Here is a 27,267-nt window from a genome sequence, read left to right as displayed (position 1 = left end):
ACGAGTTGTGGTATTCGAATTGGAGGAATGCAACATTATTCAGAACATTTTGGCCAGGGGCTCAGGACGAGCTGCAAAGTAATACATATGTAAAAACAGATGTGAACAAGTTGGCTAATGGCTATGACTTTGCTCCTCCGCCGCCTCTTCGCATTTCCCGTCCACCAATAAATGCCACATGAATGCCGTTTAAGCTGGGCATTCTTAAATATTAAATGTGGATAAAGTTGCCATCGATCAGAAAGATGTTTTACCTTGACCTAAGCAGTTTATGTGCAGCAGTTTAATGTTGAATCTTGAATGGAATCACGAATTAATTAAAGCGCACTTTAATGAAGCTTGTCTGAGACTGGATCTAATCACATCTTAAGCTACTTAGGCCACATCCCAGCTCCTCGTCTATCAGGTTTCAATTAAAATTTAGCATAAGACGCGGCCAGCCAGCCTTAAGCACAATGGCGTTGGGGATATGTGAAGGACTCGGCGGGTAGTAGGATGCCTCACTGCCGATCCGCCATCTCTAAAAACAGTTAACGTTTTCAATTATAACATAAACACGCCAGCTACACTGTGCATACAACAATGCATAATCAAGAGAAAGTCTTTACGCATTACACTTGGCATAAAGTGGGTGATTAAGCAATAAATTAGATATTCTTTACAGATTAATGGAATACTGCTCTTTATTTAAAAATCAACTTTTGGTAGATGCTACATTTTGAATTTTTATCGGTTTTTTCGAATTTTGCTGCCATTTCTTAATTGACAAATGCAAATTGTTTGCCTGCTGTCGAGGAAATTATTGTTTTTTCAACTGTAAGTGGCATGAGTTGCAGCTCCTGCTGTTGTTATTACTGTGTGTGTACTGTACAGATTAAGCGCTGAGCTCACACGAGGCCTGATAAATGAAAATGGCATGCACACATGTGCAACAGCAGCAGCAACAACGCAGCAGCATCAACGCAGCAGCAGCAGCAACAACAGCAGCTGCAGCAATTTTGAAGTGCTGCACGAGTTGGAGCCAACTTTTCACATATTTGTATCTGTTTGTGTTGTTAAGTAGTTTGGGCGTTTTCAACTCGCAGTCTCAGCTGCATAAATATTTATTGCAGAAAATTCATGTGTGCCATGGAAGGCGCAACCATTTCACATAGCATACTTTCCGCCGGTCTTCTCATAATTAATTTAAAGCGCCGCCAATCGAGAAAAAATGTTGTAAGCTGCTGAAATTATGATGCTCATTCCCGGCCATCAAAATGCACTAAAATGCGAATTACATACTTACAGCCATATGTATATGTGTGTGTGTTGGTTTGGGGCTGTCCGTTCCAATTGTTCATATATTTCCCCATGGGAGAAGTTTATGGCACGGCCCAAAAGGGGGTTAACTTATTGCGGTGCAGACATTTTTATGTTTTAATTCAATTAAGCTCCCTGGCGGTTCCAGGAGGAAGGATCCCAGACGGGAAGTTCGCCGAGGGGGGTGGGGAAAACCTCTGTGGGCGACGCATTTAATGCGCACAAATTTTCGACATTTCTTTCCCGCCCTGCGCGCTGCATATTTGCATAATTTTGCAATAATTGACAAGCGGAAAATGTTGATGCGGAAACGGAAATTAAAATGGAATTTTCAACTAAGCTTTTTTCGTTCACGAGACAGAGTTTCGCCACCCGGTGACGTTTCGTAAGGAATAATTATGTGCATGTAATTAAGTTGTAGCAAGAAAAGCGGACTTGCAGGTGAAAAGAGTTGCAATGATGATAATATTGTAGAGCGTAAGTTTCTGATCAGAACAGGCTTATTTAAGGAAATCTAGTCCTTTCTTTTCTATGTCTATATAATGAATGCCTTGATATTTTATTGACATACTGATGTGTAGTTATAGTAGTGAGGCAACTAGTATATTGTCCAGCTCAAACACTTTCCGAAGTACAGCCAATTCAACACTTCACCACTTTTCCTGGCCACAAAATACAATTAACCGTCATAAAAGCTAATGCCATTGGTTGAGCCAACCGCTGCGACAAATGAGCGAAATCATTATAATCATCCTACTCCGGCACGAGTCCCAATCTCTGTGGATGCCCACTCCGCTGACCACGATCCACTTCCACTCCGTTGACAGGAGCTGCGAGCCCGGGCACGTTTCGATTACGTTGGCAACACTTCCGGCCCGCGAGCGCCGCAATTTCCGCAGCAGCAGCAGCAGCGGCAGCAAAAAAAAGGGGCAGACCCCCCACCGAAGATGATGTGACTGGAGGAGGGGGAGCGGCAGCGGGAGCGGAGTGGAGATGTTGCAATAGGCAAACTGCCAGCAGCCAAAAGGGGATTTCGACAGGAGTCAGGGGGAGCTGCTCATTTTTGCCATTCGCTTGAAGGGTTCATTTGTGTGCTGGGCGAGCAATATCTCTTGTGCTCCATTTCGATGCCCTTCAAAGGAGTATGCTGATTTTTAGAAGCCGTATGTGCCCGATTTTATTTGGGAATTTAATCTTTGAAATTAAAGGACTAAGGCGCCTTTGCTCTCCATTTGTTAAGCTTCCAAGGTTAGGTTAAAGTTGAAGTTATTTATGATTGTGACGTTGTAACTTTTGATCGGAAGATCATAATAGCATATTTAATTATTATAGTGTATTTGCGAGCTTGGTTATTCAGTCTTGAGACTTTTTATAAATATTGTTTCGATGCTGTTTTGCTTCTTTATTTTTGTAGCCATTCGATGACCGCTTCTGGCTGCCTTTGTGCACTTCATTCAATTACCGCTGCCAGTGGCTATTCCTATTCTAATGTTTTCCATCCTATTTTCCCCGCCCAAGGTTTCCTTGGCCCCGACGATGTACTCAAGTGCTTCACTGGCAACTTGCCCTAAAGATGAGAAATGCCTGGGAAAATGGCGAAAGGGGAGCAGAACAAAGCTGCAAGTGCAGCGACGAAGGGGGTGTGGGGTATGCCACCCAGTCCATAAACATATTTTTCCTAATTTTTCCTATTGCTTCTATATTATTTTTTTTTTATGTATCAACATTTTACTTAAGTTCTTGGCAAGAGCCAACCACTCGGAGATTGTTGAAATGGAACTACAAAGAAGTTGTAGTCTCAAGTGGAACATGGAAATGACTTAATGAAAAACCACTTGAGCAATATCAATCAGCAAAATGTGCACTATGCGTTGGATTTTCCCCCTTTTTGTTGCCCATCGGGCGTCGGCTTACTAATTGACAACATAATCAAGAACTAAAACGTCAGCTAAATGCAGAAATAGCATCTTTTGCAAATGCAATTCGGACAGGTTAAAGACAAGAATACCGAGATAGCTGACAACTTAAGCTCATTTGGCTGCAGCTATACGATTAGTTACAATTTCCAATTTGAAAATAAATAATTTTGAAGCTATCTCATTATTTGCCATGTCTGTTTCGGTCCCAGGCAAACTGGTTCTATGACGCACGTGCTCCGTAGACAATAAACGTTTTTGTTTTCGTGCATATTGCTGAAGGGGGAGCGTTCAGACATTCATAAGATACATTTTGACGTCGTATCTTATGTCATTTTATAGCTCATGCCTTGCTGCACATTTAATCTCGTAGATTCCCGACACTCCCCCAACCATCCGGTGCTTCCAGGTGTTTCTGCATATTTGCGGCTGTGAGATGTCACGTCAAAGGTAATTTTGATTGCCAGTCAGTCAGCCAGTCAGCATCTTTCCAACAAGTTGCTCAAATCTTCTACTCGACACTCGTAAAAAATTTCAAGTTGTGCCTTTTTTTTTTGTATTTTAACATGCCTCAAAATGCGCTTTGCATAGTAATCAGTTGGGGATCTTCAGTAAATTTGTGGAATGGCTTTAGGTGATTACTTTCGGGGAAAATGACAGTGAGGGTGTGCTTATAATAGTGCTGATTTTATGTTACACTATCAACAAGATTCTTTACCAGCTTAGGTGAAACCCTTATAGATTGTTTAGTACTTAGCAACTTTTCATACAACTCAAAGTTTTGAAATACACTGTCATTTTGTTTAATACTACCCATCAAACTTGCGCACACAATTTGCGATCAAAGCGATAAATTTAATTGAAAATTCAAACTATGGCTTATGACTAGCTCCTGAGCACATTGACCACCAAGGCAAATGGGAATCAGCTTAATCCTCTTCGTGGCATCTTCTTCGCCTTCTGCACATACTCGTATTACCAATTTGTCCCAGCCTGGGCTCATGAGGCATTCCCGGCACATTCTAGACTTCCAGACCTAATTAGCTTAAAATTCCTGGAGCGGAATTCATCTTCCATTTGCGTAGGCTGCAGGCAGAAGGATACCAGTGCTGCAGCTGAAGGATAACAGTCCAGCAGATGTGCTAATGCATAGTATATGTGTGTATGTAGACGTATTAAGATGCTTTCGTGCCCGTTTTTGCTCAGATAAATAGGCAATAAATGCGAATTTGTCGGAAAGTTTGCATATCGGCAGCATTTTCCAACAATCTAAAGTTTGGTGCTCGATTGTTACGAGCTTGCTTTGTTTCGGGCTACATGTAAATATATGCAGATATGCCTCACAGATACGAACGAAACACAGATACGAATGTATCTGTTTGAGTTGCCCCCTTGCCACATCCGAATCAATTGATTACGTATTCCGCATTGTTGTGTATTTGTCGCGACAGAATTTCATTTCGTTCTTATGGGACGTTCAGTCGATCAAGCGACCCATTGAACCCCTCGAGCCCCGCCGTACCCCGCCCTTAGACCCTCTAACCCCTCTTGCGACCCACCCATGTCAATCGCTATTGAACTGTAACGCATTCACCATTTGTTGCTCTCGTGTATTGTCTATGCAAAATTGTGGCTGCTGCTCATTCTGCGGTGTACGTTGAACTCGCTCGTTGTTCAACTTTTCGGTCACTTGTCGCCCGGCACTCGATGTTTGATTTGCCGAATGGATTTGAGGCTACCAAGGGTTTAAGGGACATACATGTGCCGCCCCGGACCAATTGCTAAAGGGCTAAGAGTGTCAATAAAGTGAGTAGTAGGTCGATCGATCAGGAGAAAAGGTTCGTATGAGAAAGAATATAATTACAAATCAAACTCATGTTTCCCGCACTTTACAATCTTCCTCCTTATGTTGAATTTGCACTTTTCCTATTGTTTTTTATCAGCAGCATCTATACGTCCAGAATATTAACTGGCCCATATTCCGTATGACCATTCCGGTTTCCCATACATACATATTCCAATTTGCATTCAACTCCGTAAAAGCTTTTCGTAGCTTCAACAACTCAGACATTACCTCAGCGTTTGGGGAATTGCAGCTTGTGACTGCTGACAGGGGTTCCTTTGCTGCTCCTTCTTCATCTGTCTAGTAGCCTCCTATACCCAAGAAAACCCCACCATGCCCATGTTAACCCATCAATTGTGCTCCGTCTAACTCGGCGCATGACTTGCATATTTATGCGATATATGTTTGCGAAATGAATTGTTGACTTCGACTTTGCGTCCGACTTTGACTGTGACCAAAAGCAGCCAAAGTCAAAGTGTTGATAAATAAGCAGCCAAAGGGGAATTTACGGGCAGACACGGAAAGAATAAAGAACAACCGATGGTGGAAGAAAAAAACTATAAATATATAAAGTGCATGTATTTCGAAAGCAATTCGATGCAGACGAGCGGGAGATAATAATTGTATGGCAAGATCAAGTGACTTTTGGGGGCGGCGGAACCCAGAAATGGGGGCGTGTGTGTCAAAATGGCTGTCAGTCAAAAGTGAAGTGTAACAGCTGGATGGATGTGTGGATGGATGGGGAGTGTTACATAAGGTTGTTGGTTTCAGAACTTGTGGCAAGGCATTATAAATGAATTTTCCCCATTTCCTCAAGCCAACCCTCTCTTCCCCTTTCCCTTTTAACGTGTGCAAATGCGTTAACATAAATGTAACACGTTTCGCTGTGGTAACACAACTGCAACAGCAACTATCCACATGTCACGTAGCTTTTGCATGCCAACGACAGGGCCCAGAACCCCAAAGACCCCAAAAATCATGTGACCCAAGGCATCCTAAGGAACTGTCACATCTCAGACACCAGACAGGAAACCAGTGGCAAGAGGAAGAGCTGAAGAATCAGCGGAATCAGACGGCAAAGTCACTTTCCTTGTCAGGCTCTACAAAATATTCTAAATGATATACACATTTCTCTGTAGCAGAGGTTAAAAATACAAATCTAAAACCACTTCAAACTGATTAAAGTCTCTCAGTTGCTAGTTGATTAAATTTTTAGCAAAGCTGTGCTAATCAACAAGGCACGAATGTGATATACTGAAGTTATTTAATGTGCAAACGAGCTTGAATTTCTTGAGATGAAACGTTGAAAGAATAACACGTGCATTGAATACTAAATGATTAAGGTCAAAATTATTTTTATAAATTAATTTTATTGCTCAAAACTTATTCCTTTCCACAAACAACATAAAATTACTTTACAAACTGAGAAGAATCATTTATACAGGATTTTCCCGCACCGAAGCGTTTTTTTTATCCGCTCTTTCTGGGGAGTTCAAAAGTCCCATGACAAAGCTAAAATTTAATTAGCCGCCTAGCAAGTGGCGTTTGCAAATGAAATTACCCAAACACATTTACACACACACAAAGGGAACGAAATGCAAGCTCAACATGTACATATCCCCCCCCTTTCAGACACACACACACATACATATTGGTTTAACATTTAGCCACTTGGCGCGAAAAGGAAATAAAATACACGACAATCCAACAAAAGAGCAGGAAAATAAAAACACGAAAGTTTCATCGAAACATGGAACACTCGCCGCCCCGTTGCCACCGTCATGTTTTCTCCGGAAAATTGCTCTGCTGGCGCCCCCTAGCGGGCAGTCCGCCCACCCGCTTTTGGCTTTGTAATCCTCGCGAGCTTCACAATAAACACGAAAATATAATTTGCAACGTTTTTGCAGGCGACGCGCTTCCGCTGCCAAAGCGTAGAAATGCAATGAGTTTTAGACAATAGAAGCCACAGTGAAAGGTCATTAAGAACGACGTGTCGATTTAAAATTTATAATTAATTTAAATTTATAGAGAAAATACACCTTTAAATACAGTTGTTCTAACCTTTGGCAACTTCATAAATTATTAATAGTTTTAAATTGTCTTGTTAAAGCTAAGCTGTCAGATACGAACGATAAAATGTCATTAAGCCATATTTAATTTGCTATAAATCAAATTGGTATAATATGAATTCATAAGAAAATCAATTCAACATTTGTATTGAAAATTTGTATTTCTGAGAATTTAATTAGTATAAATAAATATATTTTTGTAACGAGTTTTTCAATCTAACAAATTAGGTTATTTTTAAATGTTATATTTATCACCACAACGGCAGATCAGTTAAATGTATAATCTTTTTTGCCTATCCCTCTTACGGAGGCTCCACTGTGCTCGGACCGACTGGGCTTAGCTGGACGGTGGTCCGTGCAAGTAACACTAATTACCTGGAACTAAATATGGCGCCGGATTCGGCGGCGGGAGCCAATACGTTGCCGTTATCGCCGGATACAACTGATGGCCATTTGTGGCCATGTTTGTGGACATGGAGGACGGCTGGAGTGGATGGTTGGGATGGCTTTGGTGGTGCATCGACGGTGGTGGCGAGTGCTGCTGATGATGTGGCGGCGATGAACTGGCGGAGGAGCTGCCCGAGCTTAGTTTGTTGTACCGGACTATTAGATTATTATTGTTGTTGTTGTTGTTATTGCCTACGACGGGCGGAGGAGATGCAGCATGGACTTTGCCCGATAGGGGGCGTTGCTCGCTGACTCCGCCATTTCCATTTCCGTTTCCGTTGATATTGCCGCCAATGCTGTTGTTGTTTAAGGAATTGCCACATTCCATGATATTTGGGTTTTTCATGTTATTTATTGGCCGCTAGATGGCGCCACAGCACATACAAAAAAATTGGTCAAAGGGCTCAAATATTTTTGTCTAACTGAAACTTTGCTTGGCTTTTTTATGGGCCTCCTGGGCTAAATTAAAAACGAAAGGCAATATTTTATTTGCAATTTTATTAGCAAGGGCCGCCATTAAAATGCCACAATTATTCACTTGTGCATAATTTGAATTTTATTTGCACACACACATACACACACGCGAGCGTTTCACTATTTTTCAGCACGGCGTTTTATGGTCTACCATTTTTGTATAACTAATTAATTTGCCATATTGTCCGGCGAGTGCAGTTGGCCTTTTGCAATAACGCAGTATTTTTTATTGTCGTTCTGTGTTATTTACTTTCAATTTGTTGCACATCCCCCATCAACGCACCGAGTGCTAATGGGACGGACATGACCCGCCCGTACGGGTTGGCCATACAGATGGACCATATTTGCTTTTATTGTTACGATTATTATGGCGATCGCATAGCGCAGTTGTTTGATTTTGCATTTTTATGTACGTTAAGGAGCCCCGCCAGCGTTATTAAAATCATTGATAAATCCAAAGCAAATAAACAACAAATTTTAATTCATCCAGCTTTCGCTCGAACAATTTTTATTGCCGTTCATATGACAATTTGGGGGGTTTCATTTGGATAATAACAATATTATGTCATTGCATATTAACTGCGTCTTAAAAAACTATTTAAACCAATGTTCAAAACTAAATTTAAGTATGGAAAAAGCTGGACAAATCAAAACTATTTTTGCAGATAGCATATACTTGGTTTAAACATTTTCTCCTGTGGTAAAATATTCACAACTCGCAACTTAGCACCAAGCCACTCCCATTTGCTGGGCTTTCTACCCATCTGTGTATATAACACCTGTGTGAAGCTCTAATCAGCCTGAACAGAGTTTTAAAGAAACGAATGTCTGTGTTTATACAATAAATGAGAAGGGAACCCAGGGTAAATAAGTAACTAGAGAGCCAGGCGGGGAGTTTTGAGTTGGAAAACTAAACAAGCCGACAACTGTTCGACACCTAAACATATACGAGCGATATGATTGTGAAATTTCAGGCTTATTTATCCAGCAACAGAAACGACATTTGTTTGACACTGAAGTTTAGCTTGTTTCCTTGGGAAGTTCCCCTAAAAAGTGAATAATAGATCAGAGGGTCTTTGAAATTGTTAATATTGTACTTCCTTTCATATCTTGTGAATAAAGCTATACTTAGCATTTTGTCAATTCATTTATACATTAATATCTTGCATATGACTCGAATGATATTAAAAACTCACTCTTTTCCCTTAAATGCACAAAAGTGCAATATTGAGAAATTTTGTATGTTTTGGAGTAGAAATTTGTTAAAATTCCATACTGTAGTTTCAATTTCGTTGAGCTTTTTATCACTTTTCGAAAAGCAATTGGTCTGAATTGATTTTGTGGCTTCAGCTCTTTTCCGAATTCTATGAAATTGGACATTTTTCTCGAAGTACTCGTGTTTTCTAATTTTTCGTTTATCCCTCCCGGCTTCCCCCCTTTGCCACCTGATTCGACTGTCTATTTTCAATTTCTTCTGACCCAGCTGAAATTGACGTTTGCCAGTCTATTGACAGACTGCCTAAAGAAGATGATGATGACGATGATGATTACGATGCTGGGACTGATGTCGAAGCTGATGGCTTCTTGTTTGTACATGGCCAACATATAGACATAAATATGCGTAAATAGACAAGTTTTGCCCGCCTGTCGGCCGCAGCTCTCTTCTTGGAATGTAACTCAGAAGAAAGTGCAAATATTGACGAGAGTTTCCATTTTGCAGGTGGCCCAAAGTGGAACAGTTTTCTGTTGATGGTTGCGACATATGCGAGACCAATTGATTCGTAGCCCGAATGGCTATTACTATATATACACGTGCTCCATGGCGACATTTTTGTAATCATTTTGTTAACGCTTCGCTGCTTTCCAGACGATTTTCAAATGTGGAGTAATTTTTTCTAAGTGAGTTGATTTGCTGTGTAGCTTTGTAGCATTTTCTAACCTAGTTTTGGTTAACTTCGTATTATCATCTTGCCGTCTCGTGCGCCTCAAAGTGCAATTTACTTGGCAACAAACTCGCTGGCAATTATCACATAAACTTCGCATTTACACTCTGAACTTTGCTTCTGCCACAGCACCTCATGTGGCTTGTTGTCTGCTGTTGTTTTTATTGTGGTTTTTGTTATTATTGCTGTTAAATGAAAATATTCAGAGCGGAAAGTTACGCTTTTCCATTATAAGCGGGCCATTCGGGGCATGATAAAGTCTAACGTGGAGGTCTCCATTCCGAAGAATATCGAAAGTGAGTTTGAGGTTTGGAAAAGAGGTTTCAGCATAAATCAGCATAATAGCCTAGTTATGTAACTTGAAATGAGGAAATACGCAGATCAACTTCAATTATTCAATATCCAGAAAACAAAGGATAATACAAGGAACATTCGAGGATTGAAATATATTGAGCTGCCTTTTCTGTTTATTTGTGTAGTTTTTAAAATACATTCAAGTTTGTTCAAAAACGTATTTGGCTGTTGAGGTTTTGACGAGCCGTTGACATTTTGTATTTAATACGGCCTGCACTCAGGTTTTCTTTTCTGCGGCGTTCGTCTCGTGTGAGGCTCCTCGAAAATGAAAGCCAAATGAAAATTTGACAACTGACAATTTCCGTTTGTTGACTTCGTCTTTTGAGTGATTATTTTTTGAGGGACAGTTTTACCCAGCGCCATGATTCATTTTCGTTACGTGAAGCAAAAATCGGATTACAATTAGTGGAATTTTGTGCTAGAGATCTACACGCACTAGCTGCGTTTTCTTTTCGCTCTAAATGCTGGAGTAAAGGGCTTTCAATCACCTAATGGGAAGCTGAGTTCCGATGACCTTGTAGGTGAGAGCGTGTCGTGGCAAGGTGACGAAGGGTGCTGAAGGGGCACAGCTCATCGACAGCCTTCATTGGAGGCTATTTATGGCCCGACACACCCAGCTCCAAGCTCACACACTCGAGTCAACCGACCGGAACGCCAATTGGATCGGAAATCGCTTTTTCGTCTGTTATATTTGCCAGCTTACATCGGCTTTGACCCATCCTTCCGACCAAATTCTCGAAATGCCCATTGACTGTTCTGTATTCAGTGTGAATTCAATTATTTTCTCCACGATTACATTGGCTATTTTCACAGGTAAATATAGTTAGGCAATAGGTTGACGGCACATAGTGCTGATTGACTGCGATTGCCCATCACGAACATTTCGTGAAATACATTTTTAAAAAGTTCTAAAGCCTTAAATCGCATTATATTACATTTTCACAAGCATGCAGCCCTATATGTTTTTTGACTGACCCTAGCTTGTAGCCAGTGCTCACTGTACTTTCGACTGAGTCAAGCCAAGTTCTTATCGACCACTAATTATGCAAATGCTATGTGCATTTCCCAGTCTCATTTACACACTCAAAAATGCGCTTGATTTGCGTATTCGAATCGAATTTTCTCAGCTTTTTGTCGAGTATCTCGATCCGAAAGATACCTGGAAATTGATCGCACGTCTTGAACTTAAACTTTGACACGCGCGTGCGCGGCAATTGTAATTTCCGTTTGGCTCAAAAGTCGCTGTCTATCTTCCCGATTACGGCGACACGTCTCCGATTTGAGAGTATCTGTTAGATACTCGTTGAGAATTTCAGCGATTTGTTTCTGCTATTTTTTCGGCGCTGTATTTTTTTCACAGTCGATCCGAAAACGCGACTGATGTCTGGGCGATTGAGTGACAAACTGCTGGCGACGCTTATTTTTCGCTTCGTTCTGCGGTTTATTTTACTTGATTTTTGTAGTTGTAGTTGTATCTGGTATGTACTTTAGCCATTGTGTACTCAGTTCACGATGAGCCGCATGGCGACGTCAAAGCAAAAGCAATAGCAACAGCAACAGAAGCAAACAGTTCGAATACAAAAAATATTATCATTATTGCCGCTGCCTTTCGGGTTTTGTGTCAAAATGGGCAATAAGAAAAGCGTGCTGGGGAATGTGTGCTCGTGAAAATGCGAAAATTATGAAGATTAAATGAGTTTTAAAGTGCACTACGATGAAATCGAAAGGACGTGTAAAATAAATTAGTTGTCGAGGATAATGACCTTAAGTATTCAACAGGTAACATAAAGGTTGCGATTTTAAAGGTAAAGGCTGAATAATCAAACTATATACAGTTCCACCTTCGCAACACTTTTTGTTCGATACGGAGTTCTCAGTTTCCCTTTTTGCGACAAGTCTACGAACTGTATCTGTTGTTTCAGCCATATTGCTTATATATATTTCCATAATTACTCATGTTCCTGGTTCGGAACTTCTACCTGCGCGAGGCACCAACTTTATGTTTGTTTTCGTTTCGCATTTCAGCAGTCAGATACAGTGCGTCTCATTCGCGGCAGTTGTTTAATTAAACAGTTAACAGCTTTGGGCTAAAAGCTTTGGTAGCCAGATCATAATTCAGCAGAATGTTATAAACAATTCTGTCAGCTGACTCTCGAAGAGTAATATTTTGAGTAAATGCAGGTTGAAGAACCACCGTTCTTATCTCTGAATTTTAAAACGAAAATTTCAATAATATCATGGCATATGCCACGAGGAAATGCTGAAATAGGGGGCGTTGGGGCAGTGGAATTATAAAACAATACGCCCCATAATTACAGGCAGAGATGCGGATACAGATACAGCTACTGCTGCAGATACAATGCGAGAACGAAAACACTTGAAAAGAACAGACGCGCAGACCATTTTCGATAATTGAAAATAATAATTAAAATTCCTTGAATTGAAGGGGGAGGTAGAAAGAGCAGAAGGATCCGAGCAGACGTCCACAATTGGAGTGAAAGAAGCCCATAAAGGCGGCAACAACTGCAGGGCATACATAATACAATTTGTATCTGTTAGCGTATGCAAAACATGTCTTCGTATTCTCTCATTCTTTTGGGTCATAGAGCCCGTTAGCCGTATTTGTCCATCAGAAGTCATCATGGAATTGGTTGTCATTCACATTGCGCCTCTGTTTTGTTCTCGGAGCCCCTCCTACCCAGCTCCCCATTTCCATAGAATTTATAACCCCTTTAGCCCCTTTGGGCGTGCGTGATTTCTTTAATTAATTGTTGTCTCCAAGCACTTTGAACACTGCACAATGTGGTTCTTTACAGAACTCTTTTCCCATCATTGTCTACACCTAATTGGAGGTCCGAGAAGAACTAGTCGTTCCATTGTGCTCGTTGCAACAAAGGTCCATGAAAATATGCATAATTCTAACTCAAACAATGACAATTGTCAAGGTATTGCAATTCATTCTGCAAAGAGTTTTGTGCAATACGGATTGCTCAAGAAACCTAGTAAATATTTGAACGAGGAACTTATTAATTATGATGAAGTGCATGTTACAAAGGAAATTGGAATTTATCTGAACATGGAGTCACAACTTACTTAGTATTTACCAACTTTGTGATTCTAGTAGACTAATTCAAATAGTAGCATTGTTTTAACGGGCATTAATTATTTACAAAATCCACAAAAAATATCAGTCATCTAATTTGTTTAAAGCATTCGAATAAAAGGTATTCATAACTCAAGTTCTTTCTAACGTTGTTTTTTTTTTTGAAGAAATTAGCTAGCTCATTGTGAATCTTTAGGAGTTAATGCTAAAGTATCCCCAGTATCTACAAGCCAACTCCGTGTGGAGAAATTTCCCTGGTGATTTGTCATCTCTTCGGCTTTCCCATGCATCTTTCTTCATGCAACTTGCCGTTTTGGCTCACAAATCTAGCAATTATTCACATATTTCAATTACCGCTCGTCAAGCGTAAGAAATGCCTTGTGCCACACATGACAAACTGCAGCTGCGAATGCGATTGCGAATGCGAATGCAACTGCAATTGCACCACAGAATGCAACGCACTTTCAACACGCAACCAACGAAATTTCTCCAATTTCAGTGGTATTTCCCACTCGATCGCAAATGGCACGCAATCTGTGCCTAGAATCTTTAGCCCCCCAGAAAGATACAGATACGAGATGGCCGAAGCAAAACAAACGGCAAACCAAAACACCAAACAGCTGACTTGGCTTATATAAACAGAAGCTCGGAGAAAAAGCTAATTTCTTTGCGCAAAAAAACCCATTATAATGAAAATGAATTTAAAACTGGTTGAGACCGCAGCCGGTTCGCCAGCGAGAAGCTGCGAAACTATGAGGAGAATCTTGGAGAACTGGGAGAAGCCGGCGGAGAATGACTCAAGCTGCAGCCGAGATTATAATTTATTTAGCTGGCTCTTGTTTTTGCTCCTTTTGCACTTAATTATTCGTTTGGGAAGTGCTTTGCATATTGTTTTCGTTTTCGATTTCATCGCATTCTCAGTTGTCATTTCTTCTGCCGTGTTTACTTTTTGGCAATTGCCAAACTGGATGACAAATCCAATCGACTGGGCTGTGACCGCCTGCGCCGTTCTGGCATGGGAAATTAATGTTTTAATGGCATTTATTTCGGGCACCCCCTAGAAATCGAAATTGAAATATGTCCGCGGTATGCCGGCCCGATATTTGCGGTAGATTTAGCAAAGCTATTAACTTAATGTTAGCCAACATTCTGAATTATGGGGAAATTCTTTAAGATGGCCAAAGAAAATAATAAGGAATGTGACTTTTAACGCTAATTGGATGGATATCTTAATATATCTTTAATATTTTTTCATAATTTGCGTTGGCTTTTAAAAAGAATTTTAACAACTATATTTAAAAGCGAACACATATGTTAAAATCATTGAATAGTGTTAAAATTTTTTGTGAAATTGTATTCATTTTCTCCACAAGTGGTTTTTATTACGTTATGCCAATTACTTTTAATACTTTATTTTGAGCAAAGTAACAGTTAGTTAGCACACCGCACAGTTGTCAGTTTCCAAATCGTTTTCTCAATTACTAAATCAATAATGATTAAGTACGATCCACGCGTATAAACGTACAGCGCGGCATATGGGTGAAAGATTCAATCAATTGGCTGTGCCAATAGTTTATCAATATCTTCGAGATACACAGTGCGAACGTTTCGTTTTTCAATTAAGGCTTTGCGGTCGGCGTAGATTTAATTTAAAGAATTTCATTTGTAGTTGACCAACCACAAAGTGCGGCGAAGATACAAAGATACGGCGATCGTGTCGCGAATGAATGACAGACTACGGCACGTATCTTTCGGATAGTTGAACGCGACTATCGACTAACGAATTACGAGTGGCGAATAACGATTCCCGATCGACGATCACCGATCGACTGAAAAGCCCGCGGGCACGACACTTTGCCCCGCGATCAATTGCGCTGCACTTTGAGATACAGATACATTTGCCGCTGGCAACGCCGCTCTTGCCGGTTCTCTCCCTTGCTCTCTCTCTATTTCTATCTCTTTCGGTTTCGTTATTGCCCTCTCTGTCTGAACAGCTGTTGCGGACACTTGTGGCTCGCTCACATGAAAGCCAATTAGCCACGCTCGTTGCCTTTTGGCTGTTTGTTTATTTATGTTTGCTGGGGAGTCATCAGCGGTTGACAGTTTTCGGTACATATGAGTATGAGTAGCTCTCTCCCGTTCGAGTGCTTCGCACTGTCTCTCTCTTGGAGCCGTATTCCTGTCTCTTTCAAATCGGTACCGGGTTGACTCAGCAGTTTTCCGCTCGGGATCGAATACACGAATCGATTCCTCTAGGTTAACGGTATGATTTCATCATTACTGGGTTATTTTAATAATAATTATTAGAGATGTGGGATATATAGGTTTCTATTTTTTAAATTAATTTATATGCTGTTAAATTAAATTAAAATCTTGGTTTTTTTTCAACAACTAATATTTAAGGTTTTGTAGATAAAACTTTTGATGGTATGTATATAAACTTAAAGAGTTTTAGGCAAGAATCAAATATTTTTTTTTTAATATAGTGTGATTTCTATGAAATCACCTGATCAGTAAGCTAGCTTAGTGGCTTTTAATTTGCAAGCCAGGTAAACAATACATTGTGTGTTCAAAAAATAAGTTTGCGAATTTACAGCAGCTTGACTTGGTATGACATTACATAAATCACTGCACTTTAGCTTAAATCTCTTTTGCACGTCTTCTCAAACGAGTCTCCCCCTGAACCGCCCCGTCCCGCCCCCTTTTACGCCTCATGTGAAACCAAACTCGAGATTTAACAGCAACAACAATGACAATCGTCTTTTCTAACACATTTAATGCCAAGTCAAAGTTGTGTGCTCGCTTGACAAGATCGCGCCGACCTAAAAGGTTTCGAGACGCGAGCAATTAACATCAGAGCTACAAAAAATACTGGGCGTATAGTTGTGTATCTTGCAGATGTATCTACGTCTATGTATCTAGCTAAACGAGCGATCACGCCAAGCGGGGAGCTCGAAAATCAATTGAAGAGCAGTGCGGAGCGGTCAACTCAGTGAACATAGAAAAGCGCTTTGTTTTCGCTGCCAGGCCCGCAGAACTCTTAATAATTGAATCGAAAAGTGTGCTAATGCAACCGGCAGTCGAGCTTCTCAGTATCTGCGAGATATCGGGTCACACACATCTGTGGGCTGAAACTGCCAACATGAAAATGCATTCTCAGATCTGAAGATACCGGCTACAAAAACATAAGCTTAACCGCTGAAGAATCTGACGAATGCTAAAGTGGCGGTGAATATTAATGGCCTAGTAATGAATAGATGTTAGGTGATTCATTCACAGTATTATTTATTTTTAAAGAAAAAGTTTTAAAGTTAATTTCCTGTTTGAAAACACGCCTTCTTTGGTCACTCTTGTCATTAAAGCATAGTGGTGAATTGAAAATTGATTCGTCGTTGTCGTAATCTGACAATTTGCCAACTATCGAGCCCATTAATTCGAAAGCCAAAAAGCATAGCAATAAAATTGTGTTCATAAATAAAAACCAGCCTAAGAGTATCAACTTGCATTTGCTCGCAACTCATTAATTTGCGATGATTTTGCATGCGGATAGTTGGCCAAAATGTGCGACAGAGATGGGCACAATCGATGGCCAGATGATGCCGGCAAAACCAGCAACATAACAAGGCGGCATCCTGAGCAACTCGACAACTAAGCCAAGCCAAAAGGGCAGGCTAAAAAGGCGGACAGCTACACAGACGACGACAAACGGCAGCTAAAAGTATTTAGAATTTCTGGCATTTTGTCAAGTGTCGCCAAAACATTTCGCACAACACGCACGGTTCGAGAGAGAGAGTGAGTGAGAGGTGCAGAGAGTGAAAGAGAAGGCAGGCAATGGAATGAGAGAGACGAGCGATATTTGTGTGTAGTAAGGCGAATCTTGCACTTGTTGCATTTTGGGAAATTTGTGTGGCATTTGAAAATGTTGGGCATTTGTTTTTTTGCCAATACACTCAGCGAAGAAGATAGCGTCGATTTGTCAGAAAGTTTTTTAAATTACATTTGGATTTTACATATATATTTGATATGTTATAATCTAGCTAAAATATATAAAATTGAAATGTTGACGTGTACAGAGCATGGGTTGTTTCCACATTTCCCTACAGGTTTGAAGTCTCATAATAAAATTAAACTTTGTTTTATATATTAAGGTAACCAATTTCTGCCAGTGCACGTAATTGTCTTAATACTACAATAAGTGTATTTTTCTCTGGTATTTAGAATTCTCTTTTGCTAGTTCTAGCAAATTAATTTCCGTAAACTAATAGCAAAATCCCATCAAAGTGATTTTTTTAATATTGTTAATCGAACACGGGAGCACTTTTCAAAAATTCGCACACTCGTCTATTTATCTTAATTTTAGTGAAGCCATTTGCTAATAATTCGTTTATTAATCGTTAAAACAGAAAGCAAAAACAAAAAGAGAGAACTGAGAGCGAGATTCTCGCTCAGCTGGGTGCCAATTTTTGGTTAATTTACCATAAAATGTTTTATGGTGTCCGTGTTACGTATTTTTAATTTTTTGATTTATTTTTGTCACGCGTACACACTTGACGCAATCGGACGCAATCGAGGAGAAACAAAAGCAGCGGAACAAGAATACGCTCAAATGGCTTTTAGATCAGTTGGGTATATATCGTGAATTGCGGTGGATACGGGGAAAACTACTCTCTGCGAGGTGGTTGGCCCTTCAGCCACTTGAACACAATCACCAGCAAAGGAAAGCAATTATGTAAGAAGGGGAACACGGGAAAACACAAAAGGAACAACAATCGATGGACATCGAGGTGAATGCGAACGATGCCCTAAACATTTCCGTTGCATTCGAGCCATGCGAAAGACAACAGCAAATTCCGAAGTCACATGCACGCACGGCTACACTAACACACATTTGCGGAAGACACGCCAAAGCGGAAACGGAAACGCAGCCCATAAGCGGAGTGCCAGAAGGAGAGGCAACAAGGACACGAATAACAGTCGCCGTCGAGTTTGTGGGAAACGATATTGTGATTTGAACTGGGGATTGCCATAAGGTGGATAAGTCTTAGCAAAGGAATAATGGTTTTGCTAATCTAAACACAATATAAAACTATTTTAAATATTTTCTTAGTTGCATTTGAAGAACCCGGAACATTTTATGATTTCCAGAAAGAAATATTTTCTGCAAGCCGCACAAAATGCTCTTTGCTTGAGGCATTTTTTCCTAAAAGTAATATTTCATCGCTCTTGGGCCGGAGAATCAACTTTTGCTGGCATTTTTTCAACGACAGACTTCCATGTTACCCCCCTGCTTTTCAGCACTCACCCTAATCGATTTATTGGTCTCACACAATCCAACTAATACACGATTGTAGCCAGTTAGCCTTCTCCATTCCGCTTTTTTCCATCCACCCGTCCTGTCAGTTTGAGCATTATTCATTTTCATTGCCGCATTCTCTGTTCGAATTTCTTTTCCATGTGTTGTTTTGTGTAATCAAATACAGGCACCCCATCCCACCAACTCTTATCCTTGCTTGTGATTAAGCCCAAAAGGCTCATGCACACTGATAAAAAAAGCACGAACTAGCAATCAACAGAACGGAGACAGAGACAGGAGTGTGGGACAGAGACGGAAGAAGAACAAATATCCTCGGAATCGATGTCTAAAAAGGAACTTACCATTTCTGTTCTCACTATCCGCCGGCTTCATCTGAATGGGATGGTGCATCTGTCAAAGAGAAGGAAAAAAACGGAATTGTTAAAAAAAATTGGGTAATATTTTTGGGATGTGTGATTGGAATGCACAAAAAGTGTTAACTTTTATAAAGTCGGCAACTCTTTCAAAATCCTAAGCTTAGGAAATTTTCAAAAAAAAAAAAAACACTTTTTTTCAATGTTTTTATATTTAATTTGAAAGTAGAACGTTAAATTTGTGCTTTTTTGCTTAACCCGATCCCATGGATTCAACAAGCTACAGATCAGCACCCTTGTTAGACAAACAATGACTTCAATAGTTTATTGAAGTGTTGTTCAATCTCATTAGATTTGAATTTGGCCAAATGCAAATGAAAATCGCTAATGAAACAGCACGGAAAGAAAAAGAAGAGGGAGAAACTAAAGGGAACCGGAGAGCCCATTTCATTAACGTGGCCATTAGCACTTGAAAAATGCAATTCAATGCGAGAAGCTTTTAACAAATTTCCCATTTATTTTACATTCGTTGTGCGAACTGATAAGGTCCTGGGTCCTTGATACTGGATTCAGTCAGCCGGTAGTGGCCATTACTTTGATTTCAATTAACTTTTCATTCAAACAGTTCGAGCAGCGGAAATGATAATAATAATACTTACAACGATATTAGAAAATGAAGCTTCAATTGCAGGAAACTTTTCCCCCATTGGCAGGACGAAAAAAGGGGTGGGGGTATGTGGAAGTCCAAGTCCGGACAAAGTGACTCAATGACTGAATGATGTTCAGAGCAAATTGAAATGAAATGCTTACGGGTTGAGGCCTTCCCGCATCTCCATTCAAACCAAATAAAACCGAGCCGAACCGAACCGAAGGGGGGAGCCAACGGGTTTTTGCACAAATTACGAGGAAATGTCACCGCCTCTGGTAGTTGGTCCTTGGTCCTGGTCCAGCCACCGACTTGCCCCCTTTGGAAGCCCCATCCACATTTATTGTTGCGCCATTTTGCTGCTCTATTATTCAAAATTGACAGTTGAATGAGTAAAATGGCCGTCTGCCTCAATCTGAGTTGCTCTTTTCTGGCATTTCATTTAGCTGTCCGTCTAGCTAGTGTGGATGTTTGTGTTGGCCAAATCCTAAGTGGAAAACCCTTTTCAATTTAATGGCATAGAGGCTATAATGCGATTTGCAGAAAGTTTATTTTTAGACTTTCTCTGATTGTCAATTAGCTTTCCAAATATTGTGGTTAGCAGTTGGTTCTTGTAAAAAACAAGCACACATTGCACAAATAAATTGTGAAAACACTGAAAAAAAGTTTCATTTGCTTCTAACTACTTGATTGCCAAACCAGGCATAAAACTGTAAATAAATAAATTAAGATTCTTAAACGTTTTGCTTAAAATGTCAAGAAATTTAAGATATTTAGCTTAGCAAGGTGATTTTTAAAAACTATTACAGCGCACTTAAAGAATATTTTAATACTCTTCGGTTAACTATTTCCTTTTTCATTGCATACTTGCGGGCTTTTCATTTTAAGTTCTGAATAAATGAAACGCCCTATTTTCTTGGAAACGCATGCAACTGTATCTTTTCACACGTGCCAGAAAAAGGAAGAATGTGGAAAAGGACAGCACTTGCCCTGGACACTTAACACTCACACATGTTTATTGAGGGAAAACGGGCAGTTCAAAACAAAATATTTATTGTGGCCGTTGACAAGCTGGCCATTTCCTGCATGTGTGTGTGTGTGTATGTGGAAATGGGGACATTTTAACGTCTGTTTACCTATCGATTATTTCAGGTAAATTAAGTAGCTTCGGAGCTGACGGGGACCCCCACGTCCTTGTCGACATCGATGTCCCTTACGTTGAGGGCAGCCTGCCAAATGCATTAAAGGATCAGACATGCTCACACACTCACACCCAGTAGCATGCATACCCACACAAGCACACATAGCTGGACGGCCAGGCAGGCACTTACTTATACAAACAAAGATCCACCTTGCCCACACACACGCGCACACACACATGTGGTCATTATTTTGACAATTACACACGTGGCGCCATTTGGCCAGGTCCTTTCGCCCAGCTCCTCCCAAATTCACTGGCTTGAATGTGTGAGTTGGGGTCTTTGTTTTAGTGCTGGCCGAACGTTCCTATATGGATTTTCCATTAACGATTTGAATATGTAAATGATGGAGCGAGTGCCAACTGTGGTCGCAAGATAATCGAAAATTGGTTGTATCCTTTAAATTTACATATATATTAAGTAATATGATTCTAAACATGTACATAAGTACAGACTTTTACTGAATGTATATAACCTTTTATTTTCGTATAAAATTTTTAATTTAGCTCGGCACATTTTGCTTTATAATAATTTGCCTAGATAGCATATGTCCTTTGATATCAACTGCACTTTCACCGATTTCAATCATTGAACCACTGTGCAGGGTAACATCACTCGGTGGCTTTCCCATTCCTCCTGCCCCCCTGGTGATCCAATCCGCCCGGCAATCTTAGTGTGTTTGCTTGTGCGTGGAACGCTTCATTTAATACGTTAACAATGAGATTGTCCTCAATAATTGAATCCACTAATTGACTGATGATTACATTTTGTGTTGGCCATACACCAATAGTCCACCAATGTCCCAGCACATCCAATTTCGATACCCGACCCCGAAAACCATGCGTTGAAAGTATGTCATCGATCGATCGGGTAGCAAGCGGTTGACTTTCTCAAGCTGTATTATTCAAAAGGGCGCACAAACAGTAACTGTACTGGGTACATGTGTGTATGTGAACTACGAAGAAAAGGCACATACACGCGCACACATACATACGCAAATACGAAAAGAAATGCACACATACATGGACACAGAGAACAGGAAAACGGGCAGAACTCAAAGCTACATAGATGGCATAGGGGTGTTGAATCAGTGTGTGTGTCTGTGTGGGTGAGTGGGTGTAGGGTGTAGGGGGTAGGCTGTTGGGAGGTACTTACCCCATCCAAGGTCTTGATGTTGTGCAACGCGTCCTGGGCGCGCAGGGCGGCCTTTCTTGTATAGTAGGTGACAAAACAGCACCCTGCAAACGAAAATGAAACAATCGAATACAAATCGAATACATCTCAAACGAGTCGATAGACAGTAGCACAGAACGTATGGATACAGAACGAACATTATATATAAACTGTACTATATATATATATATATATTAATCGGATGCATTAGGTATTATTTACTTGGGACCAATACAAGGTTAAGCTCTTATTTCGATAACTATTTGCTTGTAGCCTTTTATAATGCTTCTAGGGACAGGCTTATCGGGTCTTAAATCTAGATAGATATAGTTCTATATTGGCATGCAGAATTTTGGACACAGGACGAGCGCTTCATGCAAGCCATGCGGAGCAAATGGGACGTGGACAAAAAATCATGGGGACTACGGACTGTGTGAGGATTCGATTAAAATATATTACTTCGATTCTAAGTCTAGAAGTTTACTTGGTCTTAGGTCTGCCTGTATATAATATAGATTTTTTTTCTCAATTTGCAAAATAAGTATTTAATGTAAATGGCGCGAGTGTAATTAAAATGTTTTCCCTATAATTGTATTTAACGTATATTGCTTAGTATTTATCTGAATTCAAATTTACTTTAAATAAAGACTGAAATGTGTTTAATATTTTATACAACATTTTTGTACTACCTAACACCTACCTTCTATCTCTTTGTTTGACAATATTCCTGCTTTATTTATTTTAATCGGTTTACCAACGATAACTTCCTGCAACTTCGTACGCTAGCCATTTTGCCTGACCCACATAACTATCCGCTGCTCCATTATAACGATTAAATTATAATCCTCCTCCGACTCGGAGCCACATAAACCACACTCCTGGAAAGGGTGGTTATCATCGAGTTAGCCGTGCTCGAACACCTTGCTCTGAGGATTAATCCACCCATACGCACACTTTTGGGCAGGATCAACAGCAACCCCTCTAGACCATAAATATGCATAATGGAATTTACCTTTTCGCTTTCGAGGAAAGTTTGCAAGCAAATGCGCATATTATTCTAATACAGTCAAAAATTAACCAGAGCAACATGCTCATGTCCTGCATCCTGCCGCTGTGTGTGCGTTTGTGTGTGCGAGTGTGTGGAAGTTTTTCCCGTTTATACACGCACAATTATGGCCAATTACCCTGGCCAAAACTTTGCCCAACACTGCATTCCTGCCCGCAAACACCTGTGCTCGGGGATGTGGGCTTTAATGTTGATGGGTTCGCCATCAGCATAATCATATTACTTGATGCTTATCCGCACTGCCCGGGGACCCAGAATGGATGGACATTGTTGAATTTCATTGAACCCCTCCGAGTAATACGCCCATTTGTATGCCCCGGAGCTAGGGCTGCCATCTTGTGAAACTCACCTCGGCTAATCGATGTGACCTTGTCCCGGAGCACATTCAGCGTGTGAACGGGTCCGAACTGCTCGAACATTTGGCGTAGCCTCGTCTCGTCCCAGGTCTTCGGTATTTGGCCCACGAACATCTTGATATTGTCCGCATCCGGCTGATCCTTGATCGAATCCGGGCTGGTCGATTCCATGATCTCCATTTTGACCGAGCAGTCACGCGGGGGACTTTGGGTGCTGCAATGCAGAAACAATTTTGAAGATTAATACTTGCGCAGATGCGTTTATTTTCAATTCTACAATCTTTTTCTATTGCCCTCTCAACCTTATTAACTTAATTACTTATTTAATATTTTCTATGCGAATAGTTTAATGTTATGCTTTATTGGCAGGTGGCTCATTAGCAGTATCCACGGGTTTCACAGGAGCTTCATCTGCGGTCTCCGCAGGCTTTGGAGGTTCATCAGTGGTCTCAACGGGCTTTGGTGGTTCGTTGGAGGTTTCCACTACTTTCGGAGGTTCTTCGGAGACCCTTGGTGGAGGTGCTTCCAGAATTTTATCCTCCAGTGGAGGAGGTGCAGGTTTTGGCGGTTCTTCCTCAGCTTCCTTTTGGGAGTGAGCTTCATCGGGCGTAGGGGCTACTATTGAAGGCGGTGGCGTTTTTGCTCCATCTTCATGTTGCGGACTAGAAGGTGGAATGACACTAAAGGTGGGCGTCGAATAGCATAGGTCATTTTTAGCGCTTTCCTTGCCCGGAAAACTTGGCTGAGTGCCGCGGCGGCCCATGGAGTAGGCGGCGCAGGAGTGGGCCGCACTGATATGATGTTCTGTGGACAGTTTGGGAAATCGAGCTATGTGATAGGCCAAGCTGCCCATAAAGGCATCTCCGGCGCCCGAGGAATCGGCCAAGTGCGGCACATCGGAGGCGGGCACATGGGTGCACATATCCTTGCTCTTCTTGGACATGTAAACCGCTCCTTGCTCACCCATGGTAATGATCACGCTCTTGGCTCCCTTTCCGATAAGAGTTTCAGCTGCTTTTCGTGCCTGATCAGGGTTTGTCACTTCCTCCATATCGGTTAGGCTGGCAGCTGCCTCTTGATTCGCAACCAGAATACTAGGCAAACCAATCATGGCATTTGGAATGTCTCTTCTCATTGGCGACATGTGGAGCAGGGATATCCCCTTGAACTGGCGCAACGCACACATGGTGGCATTCATATCCGTTTCCAGTTGGCAGAGAAGCACCTTCGCATCATGAAAGGACTTCTTAGCCCGGTTCACATCCTTGGCCGTGAGAAAGACATTCGCGCCAGCCACGTTGATCTTGTACTGATCTCCATTCTCAGAAACCGCGATTTCACTCATGCCCGTGGGATTGTTCTCCACCTGCTGGACGTGCGTGACATCAACCTCGTGCTGTTGCAGGTGGTTCAGGTAGTCATCTCCGGATTCATCCTTGCCCAACTTGGCGACCAGGACGGTGGAGGCCCCCAATTTGGCAGCTGCTACACACTGATTGGCTCCCTTCCCACCGAAACAGGTCTCCATGTACGTTCCGGCGACAAGTTCACCGGGTTTTGGCAATTCCGGGACATATCTAAGGTAATCACTTGGCCTATTACAGATTTTCTTTTCCTAAACAAAACTTACGTTATATATTCGATGTTTGCCGTCCCGAAGACAACCACATCTAGCGTCGTCTTTCCCATTTGAAAGGGCTGCGTAAGCCGCAAATTTTGAAGAAAACTTAACAGAGATTTTGGTTGGGGGGAATTTCTACATTTCTGACATATAACAATACAGATCACTTGACCTTAATCTGAATGATATTTTAAGATAGTCTTCAATATGTTATTTTTAATAAACGTAGTTTCATGTGGCTGAAAAGCAAGCCTCTAGGGAAATGATTCATGTAAATTTAGCCAATTAATTTCGCATTTATGCTGAGCAGCTTGCCAACTGTTTCTTTCTCGATTTTAACATGTATTTCCATCACTGGCAAATAAAGTGATAGAAATTCTCAAATGGAAGTTAGGAACTTTTTCATTGAACTTTCATGGACAACATATTGTATTGCCGAGAACAACTCCTCCGCTTCCTAACTTCATTTGCTAATGACCATAAAAAAGAGAGGGGATAACACAACAAGCTGAACCATTTGTTCTCCGTCCCTGTCTGATGCCGAGTTGGCTAACAGCATAAAATACAAATACTAATTGTTATTAGCAAACTAATCTAATCTAAAAAGTTGTAAACGTTGTTACTTTTGTTTTGTGGTTGACCAGTCTCCGACTGCGAGTTCCAGCATGAAGGTTTCGTTTTCAGGGGAGGATTCGGGAATGCTGGTCCTTGAGTGACTGGGAACGCATTGAACGCTCCACTTTGAGGTCACTTTCAGTTGGTTTTTGTGTGCTGCCGAAAAAGTTTTCCCTTTTTCCCGATTTTCCCAGCCGATGTTGTTTTTGCTCCTAATGGGGGTTTATTGGGTGCTCGTGATGGTGTACGAAATTGACTTTTGGTTGGCTGTCAATTTGGCCGGGGTCTCCGTTACGGAACCGATTTGCCGTAAGCAGAAGTTGTCAAGCAGTTTGGCCAATAAATTTCGGCTCTTAATTGGCTAAGCCAGTTAGTTGAAATCGCTGAGCGACAGCGGTATGTTGGCATTAAGTCTCGCTGATATAATAGCTAAGTTTTGTGTTTTAGAGTGCAGAATTAATTAAACTATTTTATGGAGAATTATTTACATACATGTATAAAAACTATCTAATAAAAACTGCCCGCTCTTGTTCATTATAATTTAAGATATTTGCATATATATTTTATGTGAAGCAATTTCATTGCATACTTTCAGGCTGGCAATTGAAGTTGCCATAAATATCTGGGCAAAGTGAGTGACAAACTTCTCCCCTGCTTTGGTACATTATTAACTCAAGCTATCGCACGGAGTCATCTGAAACGATGCCATTTAGGAAATTACTTCCAATTTACTTTTAAATTTCTTCATTTTCCAATTTCCTGCGTAAGTAATTCCAGCGCTTGCAGCCGCGCCATCCATCTACCCTTACTCCCATTAGCCAGTTATGAACTGCCTCCGTTCCCTGGATGAAAACCCTGCGACAGTCAGTGAAAAGCCGCGTGAAAAGCGACGCGACTGCCGCGGGCCATCGAATGACAAAACGAAATTAATCTATTAGAGCCGGAACGAGGATGAGCCAAATTGTCTATGTCAAGGTGATAAATTCAGGCCTGCCTGCAGGTGAATAAGCCAAAAGGGGGTCGTCGAATCACTTGGGAAAAAAGAGGGATGGATTCCCACGTAATCCATCGCGATTCCTGTGCCTGCAGCATAAATCTCTAAGCGGAAGTCATTTACGCATCAGCCACCTTTTGTGTTACCATAAATTTGAAAAAAAAAAATGAATTCTAAATATAAAACCAAAAAAAGTCAGCAAGTACTAAAGATTTCTGGCAAAAGGAGCAGCGACAGGTGTGTTGCCCCTGGAGTCGCGAAGGCAATTATTTCAGCCAGGCGCGAATCCATCGGGGAATCAGGTGAACGCTCCCCGAGCACCGGCCTCCAACTAACTATCATTCTGCTCCTCCGCCGCAGTCTCCTTCGAAGTTATCCTCGTCGGTCTCTCGGGGCTGCGCCTCTGCATTAATAATTCAGTCTATTTAAATGCGACCAGGCCTAATGAGAAAATCGCCTGCGGTGGGAGCTGAAGTGCGTCG

The 27,267-nt window shown here is 41.1% G+C and overlaps 2 protein-coding genes across 9 annotated transcripts in view; both read right to left on the bottom strand.

The window, feature by feature from the left end:
• Nucleotides 1-27,267, bottom strand: part of LOC6617731 (CUGBP Elav-like family member 2) — a 53,043-nt gene that overhangs the window by 15,611 nt on the left and 10,165 nt on the right. For 4 of the 8 annotated variants that reach the window (XM_032714108.1, XM_032714110.1, XM_032714109.1 and 1 more), the window contains exons 3-5: nt 23,549-23,769; nt 22,116-22,198; nt 19,104-19,152 (exon numbers count right to left, since the gene is read on the bottom strand). In XM_032714108.1, the coding sequence (XP_032569999.1) occupies nt 19,104-19,152; nt 22,116-22,198; nt 23,549-23,769 (353 nt within the window). Of the gene's footprint in view, nt 1-7,502; nt 8,034-11,504; nt 11,753-15,126; nt 15,254-19,103; nt 19,153-22,115; nt 22,199-23,548; nt 23,770-27,267 lie in introns of those variants that run through there. The other 4 variants (XM_032714114.1, XM_032714113.1, XM_032714112.1 and 1 more) reach the window with 4 other exon arrangements.
• LOC116800230 (ribokinase) lies at nt 23,898-25,637 on the bottom strand. The gene is made up of 2 exons (XM_032714115.1): nt 25,186-25,637; nt 23,898-25,132 (listed from the first exon to the last, which is right to left on the bottom strand). The coding sequence occupies exons 1-2, from the start codon at nt 25,242-25,244 to the stop codon at nt 23,908-23,910; spliced, it is 1,284 nt and encodes a 427-aa protein (XP_032570006.1). The 5' UTR covers nt 25,245-25,637; the 3' UTR covers nt 23,898-23,907.

This window comes from Drosophila sechellia, chromosome 2L, assembly GCF_004382195.2.
Source record: "Drosophila sechellia strain sech25 chromosome 2L, ASM438219v1, whole genome shotgun sequence".
In the NCBI taxonomy this organism is placed as follows: domain Eukaryota; kingdom Metazoa; phylum Arthropoda; class Insecta; order Diptera; family Drosophilidae; genus Drosophila; species Drosophila sechellia.
The sequence above is the reverse complement of the archived record's forward strand: the minus strand, read 5'-3'. Positions and strand labels throughout refer to the sequence as shown.